General features: G+C 38.9%; 1 protein-coding gene across 1 annotated transcript; it reads left to right on the top strand.

The window, feature by feature from the left end:
* Positions 1 to 1,117: 1,117 nt before the first annotated feature.
* USP26 (ubiquitin specific peptidase 26) lies at positions 1,118 to 9,891 on the top strand. Its single transcript, XM_003919529.4, has one exon. It carries the CDS (start codon positions 4,747 to 4,749, stop codon positions 7,492 to 7,494), a length of 2,748 nt encoding a protein of 915 aa, XP_003919578.2. The 5' UTR covers positions 1,118 to 4,746; the 3' UTR covers positions 7,495 to 9,891.
* Positions 9,892 to 10,119: the final 228 nt, after the last annotated feature.

A 10,119-nucleotide genomic window follows, 5' to 3' on the forward strand; every position in this document is an offset into this window, starting at 1 on the left:
TCTTTTCTTTAAGAATGTTGAATATTGGCCCCACTCTCTTCTGGCAGCCAAGTTTCTGCGGAAATCTGCTGTGAGTCTGATGGGCTTCCCTTTGTGGGTAACCCGACCTTTCTCTCTGGCTGCCCGCTTAAGATTTTCCTTCATTTCAACTTTGGTGAATCTGGCAATTATGTGTCTTGGAGTTGTTCTTCTCGAGGGAGTATCTTTGGCCGTTCTCTGTGTTTCCTGGATTTGAATGTTGGTCTGCCCCTACTAGGTTAGGGAAGTTCTCCTGGATGATATCCTGAAGAGTGTTTTCCAACTTGGTTCCATTTTCCCCCCCTCACTGCAGGCTTTTTAATCAGGCGTAGATTTGGTCTTTTTACGCCAATCCCATACTTCTTGCAGGCTTTGTTCATTTCTTTTCTTCACTTTTTCTTTTGGTTTCTCTTCAGCTTCCACATTTCATTCGTTTGATCCTCAATGGCTGAATTCTCTTTCTTCCAAGTTGATAAATTCGGGTTACTGAAGCTTGTGCATTTGTCCGCGTATTTCTCGTGTCATGGTTTCATCTCTTTCATTTAGTTTAGGGACCTTCTCTGCATTAATTACTCTGTATCAATTCTTCCACTTTTTTTTCCAAGATTTTTGGATTTCTTTTCTTTAGATGCGTAATTCTCCTTTAGCTCACAGAAATTTGATGGACTGAAACCTTCTTCTCTCATCTGCGTCAAAGTCATTCTCCGTCCAGCTTTGATCCGTTGCTGGCGATGAGTATAAGCTCCTTTGCGGGAGATCGCTCTTGTTTTTTGAATTTCCAGCTTTTCTGCCCGCTTTCCCCATCTTTGTGTGGTTTTATCTGCCTCTGGTCTTTGATGGTGATGTACTGATGGGGAGTTTTGAATTGTGGAGTGTCCCCTTCCTGTTTGATAGTTTTTCAACAACAGTCAGGACCCTCAACAATGAGTCTGTTGGAGATTGCTTGAGTCCCTCCAGACCCTGTTTGCCTGGGTATCAGCAGCAGAGGCTCAGTTGAAAATGCCCGAAATCCCACCGGTCTTCTGTGTAAGCTGGCTGGGAGTTGAAGACTGGAGCTGCTCCTATTCGGCCATCTTGCTCCGCCCCCTCTAACTTTGTTTTCTTTAGCAGTTGCCACCATCTGGTGTTCTCCAAATTTTGTGTGTATGTACTGTATTTCCTATCCCCCCGCTAGAATTAAAATTTTTCAAGAGCATGGATTTTGTGGGGTTTTTTTCATTCTTCTATACCTAAAGCTTAATGTAATGCTTTCTAGTACTCCATACATATTTATTTAATGAATAAATGGATGTTTGCTGCCTTTTGAATATCTTCTCTTCCCAATTGCCAAACCTAGAATATCCCTTCCCTATCCATCCTCCCATATGTTTTTGTATTGTGCCCCTCGTGTCCAAGTCCAGATTTAGTGCACACCATCTAATTGTTGGAGAAAGTTTCTTTTATTTGGCGTGTCTTGGGAAATCCAATGTGCTTAAGTATTTTGTACTTAGAAGTATAGTGTCACAGAATGGAGCCCTCAAAAAGAGTTTTATGATCATTTCCCGATGTGTTTAATGGACCCTAATAGAGGAATTGGCTTATCCAAGATCACCAAACTAAGTGTAGTTTAAAATAAATGTGAGTTGAAGTTGTTTTGCTTTTCAAAACTCTTGCTTGGGATTATTGGAGATACCCAGAAATGGTTAGAAACTCATGTAGCCAATACGTGGCTCTGCCTTTCCACTTACTGCATTCATGGGTTGGCACACCACTTCATGGGTACTTCATTTCTATTCCATGAGATTTGCTTAGGTAACTTAGCAGGATTTCTCAGTGTATCTTTGTTCTCTTCACATGTTTTCATGAAGTTGTGAGAAAAAAATAATAATTAAAACACACACCACTTGTACCACACTGCCATATATCTTGACCTTCACCTATTCAGTAAGATAAACACATACTCGATTTTATATAATTGATGACAGTTTGTACTCGTGTCAGCAGAGGAGAACTGACATAGAAATGTTAGTTTCTCATAGTCATTGAGCCTAACAAGCCTTCTAGAGTTTATTAATTTGCCTCCAAGCCATAGCTCCCGCTAAACTTTTCAGAACAAATGGATCTCTTCTTAAAGCATCATCCATTTCACCAAAATACTTGAAAGAAAATAATTTTTGTCTTGTTTTCTAATTTTTATTACTCTTTTGTAATGTACACTTTGGGATTGAGAAATGCAAATTCACATTTGAAAGGTGTATACGGATTTGTCTTCAAGTTCTTCTACCTCTTGAAATAATGAAAGCCTGAGTGGTGGGAGATATAAATGGAGGATACAGAGGGTAAATACTCCAAAAGCAACACAAACCTTCATTAAATTACAGGAGTCCCCTCTTTTATTGTGACGTTTACACAGTGATGTTTAGAGTCTAAATTATTTAGGTACAGTGAATCCTCACATCCATTGTGTCCCTGAGAACACCGGCTGCAATACCCAACATTGAGCAGATACTCAGCAAATCATAATATGCAGGCAGCATAGACTAGATGCTCAGCAACTGTCTCAGTGACCATGAAGACCAATGTAGGGTGAATTAGTAAATTAATGATGGAGCAGACATTTCTATTAGGGATTTTTTTAAACTGCACAACAAGATGCTTGGCACCATAGGTCATGCCTCCAAATCTGACAGAAGTGGTACAGTTTTGTGAATGTCTGGCTATCCTTTGAGTCTGAAGTGTTGCACTAATAGTTGATCAGTCAAACTGAATGGATGGAGTTTGTAGGTAAAATGAGAGAAACGCATGTTGGCTTTCATAACTTTTGAACACAGCTGTCATCTATATGTTTTGAATCTGGTGTGGGGGTGAGAAGGGAGGAGGAATGCTGAAGTTTATTTTAGGTTGTATGAAATAGTCACATAGTGCTCTTCAGTGGAGTCTTGGAGAAACAATACATTTTAGTTTAAAATACTCTCAAAGCAAGCAGTCAAGACAAAATGAAGAACAGGATTTAAGCTTGAGATGTCCTAGGGAAGTAGCAGTGGTGAGACCACTCAGCTTGTACATCAGCGAGATGGTTCTTAATCTTCACTTTCCATGCTCAGTGGGCTCAAATAAGCCTCGTTTCATCTGGAATGAAATGTAGTCAGGATGGACTGTGAGGAAGGAATGTCTCTTAACTGTATTTCTGAGGGCAGAGAGAAGAAATGTCAAGAGGGTCTTAGATTATTTCATCTACCAATAGAAAGAAGATGGTAATTTTTGATAAATACAGATGAGTTGGGTGCAAAATTTTAAAATAGACTGCAAGTGGTTCTATGGTTGCAGATTCTCTCAAGTTGTTGAAATAAAAAGGAACAATTAAGACTACCTTTTTTGTGGAGAGGAAATAGTTTAAATCCTTACTTAGCATCTACAATAGGACAGTGAAATAGAAATAATCCAGAGAACTTAAATTTTTGCTGTGCTTGAATGTTTTTATGGCCCCATTTCTACCATGAAAAATATAATCATTCTTTTACTTGGATGCATACGCACTTTCGTATATGGATGGATGCCATCCCTACTTCGCTGAACATAGGTTGATAGATGAAATACTTTATAAAACAAAAATCTCATTAATTTATGTTTCACCAATTTTAAGATTTTGATAATTTGAACAGGGACTGAGCAGAAGTTTCCTGCAGTATTATTCATAAAGACGGGGTTTGCTTAAGCAAGTTAATAGCATAGAGAAGATTCAGGAAGAATATTTAACTATTGAGGAGGACAGCTTCCAACTAATTCTTGGATGTATACTTTCTGATGCAAACATTTGTAGTGCTATCTGCTAACTTATTCAGTAATTCACATTGGCTCCAGAGTTTTTCAGAGATTCTGATTTTCAGTGATTAAGTACATCTAATTTTTCCTCACTTGTTTTGAATACAGGGAGCTAGCTCTGATTAAGTGGGCCTTATGGCCAGAGTTGGCTGCAGGAGCCTCACTAGCTTATATCTAATGGGTAAGAAGTTGTTATTCTTAAACTTTTGTCAATGGGCAGGTAGAATGTAATGATGTTCCCCAGTGCTAAGTGAAATATAGGAACATAGCTAGATTTGGAAGGAGGTAGACTGATTTACTTTGGCCCATATATGAGATCCTCTAGACATCAAGGAACAATTCATCTATTACTGAGTTGAAGGCCACATAGTGCCTTCAATTTCTCATTCACTTATTGTAGTTGCCCTGTGGGGTCATTCTGTGACAGGAAGATTAGCATATTGTATGCATACACTTGAGACTCTATTGAGTATACTTTTTCAGTCATGTACTGAAAATCTTCCAAGTGTTTCATGATTTCAGTTGAAGTTGGGAAATTAATCAGAATGGAGCCCAATATTTTGGTGGAAACTACATGTAGTGTATGAGTGTAGAGTTTGAGTTTTGTCGAAGCCAAGCATTTCTGTAATAGTTTAAAGAATGTTTCTTGATTTTTCCCATAGTGTTCTTGTCTTGGGAATCAAGACTCTGCCTTCATGCAGCCATGGAAGGCTCTCAAAAGGCATTGGTCTCTTTACCGAAGGGCTGGATACCTAGAATCTGAACTAGACTCTAGTATAAAGCCAATACTAGAAATAGGATCATTCTGTGTAGAGAACTAATGAACTGTTTCTTTGGTGTTGTCTCCACAGCTGAACATGCAAACCAGATTGGAACTTCAAGATTATCAATAATTGGAGATACATATATTTTATTTGTAAAGAAAACATGGCTGCCCTATTCCTACATGGTTTTGTCCAAATAGGGAACTGCAAGACTGGGATGTCTAAGTCAAAAGAATCATTCATTGAAGCAGTGGAAGGAAGGAAGAAAGATAGATTGGTGCTCTATTTCAAAAATGGAAAATGTAACACTTTTCAGCTAAGTGATAATATTCAAAACATAGTCCTAAGATCCTGTAGAGGAAACCAAAATCACCTGCATTTAACTTTACAAAATAATAATGTCTTGTTTATTGAAGGATTATCCTCCACAGATGCTGAACAATTGAAGACATTCCTGGACAGAGTTCATCAAAACAAGGTTCAGTCACCTGTGAGACCTGGTAAGGGTAGGAATGTCTTTTCTAGCACAACAACACAGAAGGAAATCAACAAAACTTCATTCCACAAAGTTGATGAGAAATCAAGTAGGAAATCTTTTGAGATAGCAAAAGGAAGTGGGACAGGTGTCCTTCAGAGGATGCCTTTGCTTACATCAAAATCGTCAACACTTACTTGCGGAGAGTTACCTGAAAATCAGCACAAGAAGAGGAAAAGAATGCTCTCATCTAGCTCAGAGATGAATGAGGAATTCTTGAAAGAAAATAATTCTGTACAATACAAGAAATCCAAGGCAGATCGCTTGAGGTGTGTAAGCTATAATCGAAAGAAACAATTGAAGTTAAAAGAGTTAGAAGAGAATAAGAAATTGGAATGTGAATCTTCGTGCATCATAAACGCTACTGGAAGTCCTTACCTAGATGACATTGGATTTCTCCAAGCTCTCACTGAGAAAATGGTTTTGGCATTTCTATTACAACCAGGGTATAGTGACGGTTACACAAAGTGGGATAAATTAAAACTATTTTTTGAATTATTTCCAGAGAAAATATGCCACGGCCTCCCCAATTTGGGAAACACCTGTTATATGAATGCAGTTTTACAGTCTCTACTTTCGATTCCATCGTTTGCTGATGATTTACTTAATCAGAGTTTCCCATGGGGTAAAATTCCCCTTAATGCTCTTACCATGTGCTTGGCACGGCTACTTTTTTTAAAAGATACTTATAATGTAGAAATCAAGGAGATGTTACTCTTGAATATTAAAAAGGCCATTTCAGCAGTTGCAGAGATATTCCATGGCAATGCACAGAACGATGCTCATGAGTTTTTAGCTCACTGTTTAGATCAGCTGAAAGATAACATGGAAAAACTCAACACAATTTGGAAGCCTAAAAGTGAATTTGGGGAAGATAATTTTCCTAAACGGATCTTTGCTGATGATCCTGATACCAATGGGTTTTCTTGCCCTGTCATTACTAATTTTGAGTTAGAGTTGTTGCACTCCATTGCTTGTAAAGCTTGTGGTCAGGTTATTCTCAAGACAGAACTGAATAATTACCTCTCCATCAACCTTCCCCAAGGAATGAAAGCACGCCCTTCATCTATTCAGTCTACTTTTGATCTTTTTTTTGGAGCAGAAGAGCTTGAGTATAAATGTGCAAAATGTAAGCACAAGACTTCTGTTGGAGTGCACTCATTCAGTAGGCTACCTAGAATCCTTATCGTTCACCTCAAACGCTATAACTTGAATAAGTTTTGTTCATTGAAGAAGAATGGCCGGGAGGTCGTCATTTCCAAATATTTAAAGGTGTCTTCTCATTGCAATGAAGGCACCAGACCACCTCTTCCCTTGAGTGAGGATGGAGAAATTACGGATTTCCAATTATTAAAAGTTATTCGAAAGATGACTTCTGGAAGCATCAGTGTATCATGGCCTTCAACAAAGGAACCCAAAGATATCCTAGCTTCACACATTGGATCAGATACGGAGTCTGAACAAAAAAAAGGCCAGACAGTCTTTAAAGGGGCAAGCAGAAGACAGCAGCAAAAATACCTTGGAAAAAATTCTAAACCAAATGAGCCAGAATCTGTATACTCAGGAGATCGAGCATTCATTGAAAAAGAACCGTTAGCTCACTTAATGGCATATCTGGAAGATACCTCACTTTGTCAGTTCCACAAAGCTGGAGGTAAACCTGCCAGCAGCCCAGACACATGTCTTGCAGAAGTTCACTTTCAAACAGTCCCTGAAAATCCAAAACGAAAGAAATATATGAAAACCAGTAAGTTTGTAGCTTTTGATAGCATTATCAATCGTACTAAAGATTTGTATGAAGATAAAAATGTCAGAATTCTCAAAAGATTCCAAAAAGTGTCTGAACAGACTCAGCAGTGTGATGCTATGAGAATCTGTGAACAAGCCCCTCAGCAGGCACTACCTCGAAGCTTTCCAAAGCCAGGTGCCCAGGGGCACACAAAGAACCTCATAAAACCTGCAAAATTAAATCTCCAGAAGCCTAACAGGAATTCCCTACCTGCACTGGGTTCCAATAAGAACCCAAGAAACAAAGACATTTTAGATAAGATAAAATCTAAAGTCAAGGAAACAAAAAGAAATGACGATAAGGGAGATCATACCTACCGGCTCATTAGTGTTGTCAGCCATCTTGGGAAGACTCTAAAGTCAGGCCATTATATCTGTGATGCCTATGACTTTGAGAAGCAGATCTGGTTCACTTACAATGATATGCAGGTGTTAGGTATCCAGGAGGCCCAGATGCAGGAGGATAGGCGTTGCACTGGGTACATCTTCTTTTACATGCATAATGAGATCTTTGAAGAGATGTTGAAAAGAGAAGAGAATGCCCAGCTTAAGAGCAAGGAAGTAGAGGAGACCCTTCAGAAGGAGTAAGAGGAACGTACTCCTCCTTGAACAGATCTGCTTGACTGTCTCACTTGATACCTCTTCCTCCATGGAAGGAAAACTCTAATCTTTATCCAGAGATGAAAACGCAATTACTCTAGGACCAAAGGTCAAACAGAAACACTTAATGGGGAAATCACCATTCTAACCCTGACACAGACACCTCAATCCCATAGCTCTGGCTGATGAACATCCTTCTCTCCTACAAGACTGAAATTGTGTTTTTCATGTTCTTCTTCACTTTAATATAGTTAGGGTCTCGCTCTGTCATCCTGGCTAGAGTGCAGTCCTTCAATAATAACTCACTGCAGCCTCAAACTCTTGGCATCAAGCGATTCTCTCTCAGCCTCCTGAAAAGAGAGGGAGTATTCTCGCTTGAGCTGGGACTATAGGTGTGTGCCATCAGGCCTAGCTAATTTTTTTTTGGTAGTGACAGGGTCTCACTATGCTGCCCAGGCTGGACTTGAACTCCTGACCTCAAGCAATCTTCCTGCCTCTTTTCATGTTCTAATGCAGTGGTTTAAAACTATGCTCCTTAAACTAGCAGCACCAGGAGCATGGGGGTACTCATTGGAAATGCAAGATCTTGGGTTCCACTGTAGACCCACTGATTCAGAAACTTGGGGTGACGGATAGCAATCTGATGGAGACTGTGATGCTTGATACAGTTTGAGAAGCACTACTATACTACGTACACTACCTTGGTTGTATATTTAAATTGCTTATTTTGTAAAAGGTTTTGATTATATTTTTGTGTTTTTCATATTAATGTATGCCTTGCCTTTGTGAACTTATTAAAAGCCAAACTCACAAAAATCACTTCTGATCATACTCTGCAATTTGGTGGAAAAAACAGTTGCTGGGATCCTGGCAATAAAAAATGAGGCCGATAACTTTTGAATCCTCTTGGGCATATATAGATGAGGCTAACTGCCAAGTCAAATCTCCAGATTGATTTTCTTTTAAGAAATTGGCCCACATTTCCTGTGTGTCTGCTAGAAAGTTCTTGGCCTTTGGTGGTCTGAGCCCACCTTGCCATGTTAGTTTTCTTAGAAGAGCGCTTTTGTTGCCTCAGAGGAACTTTGTTTACCTGGACTTCATCAAGATTGAAACCTTAAACAATCTTCTTCATTCAACATTACATGACTAATTCCAGATTTTTTTTTCATCTCTGTACCTTATAGTGTGGTGGTCTTGTTCCTTCAATGAGTAAGCAATATATGCTTTAAAGTGGGCTTGTAGGATTTGAAAGTCTTACTTGTTACTGATTTGACACAACATCAGAAACTCCATATGAAGATGTTCTGCTTCTGGGGAAAGATGCATGGATCCTAGTGTGGTCATATTTCATTAAAATCCAGAGGATTTAATAATTTTGCCATCAAGCGTGTGCCACCGCTGTATCATAACCTTTTCCTGCCTTTGAGGCAGTGAATCTGTTGTACTTTGTGCCTTTGCTATGAACAAATGACTTGTACTAGGAGGTTTTCTCACATAACATAGGATTGAATTTTCAGTCACACCTTTACCAATAGAAATGTGCCCCCTTGTATATGGGGTATGGCTTTAGTATAGCTGTATTAATCCAAGAGCTTTTTGATGCTCTTAAGCCTAGGGTCCTTTAAAATAGGTGAGTTGGATTTTAGTGGTGTGGGGAAGTTATTAATAGGTAATACCCTGTAAGAGGAAAACCAGATTCCAAAGCTTGGAGATTCTATTCAGAACACAGTATATCTAGAAGGACCTGAAGATATACTGTGGGACCTGAAGATTGCTAAGGTATATAGGAGGGAATATCATAGATTGAATTAATCACTCTTATGGAAGAAGGTGTTACAGACACAATGAGTGATTGTTCATCTTCTGTAGTACTTCAGGAGCTGAAGGATAAGGCTGGAGTTGCATTTAGAGGAGAGTGACAATTTGGGTTCTAAATTTCGTGGGTTTTTTTTGGCATCTAGAGTAGTTTATGTTGAGCCCAGTTACATAGATAACAGAACAGGATTTTGGTAAGAATGAAGGAAAGTTGTTTTGTTTTGACAGGAGTGTGTAGATGCTAATAGCTTGATATTTTAGTACGGAGTTTGCATCCTGGACACGCTGCTCTTCAGCATGTAGCACTTCCAAATGCAGGGCGAAATGAAATATGAAGAAGATGGTAGGGGTATCCATGACAGGGAGGACCGTGGCTGCAATCCGTTGTTGCCCTATGAGAAGAAATTCTGAATGCACTATGAATGCTTGTATAGTATTTACATGGTATGTTTTCAAATAAAAGATTAAAAGTTCTTCAGTGACTCAGTGGCTATTATGTATATAAATTTGTTCTCTTAATTTATGGGTCAAATTTTCAAGTAATCCATGGAAATAAAAGTTTGACTTTCAGTGTGTTCATTTCCTATTGCTTCTGTAACATATTACTACAAACTTAATAGCTTATAAAAACATAGTTTTTTTTTATCTTACAGTCCTGGAGATGAAGAGTCCAAGATGATTATCACTTGGCTAAAATGAAGGTGTCAGCGGGGCTGCAATCTTAGTTGCTCTGAAGGCACAACCTGTTTCTTTGCCTTTTCCAGCTTTCTGGAAGCTGCCTGCATTCTTGGACTCGTG

This window comes from Papio anubis, chromosome X (genome assembly GCF_008728515.1).
Source record: "Papio anubis isolate 15944 chromosome X, Panubis1.0, whole genome shotgun sequence".
In the NCBI taxonomy this organism is placed as follows: Eukaryota; Metazoa; Chordata; class Mammalia; order Primates; family Cercopithecidae; genus Papio; species Papio anubis.

Bases quoted from the DNA above. Each gene is read 5' to 3' on its own strand.
- USP26 (XM_003919529.4), top strand. From the start codon at position 4,747: ATGGCTGCCCTATTCCTACATGGTTTTGTCCAAATAGGGAACTGCAAG.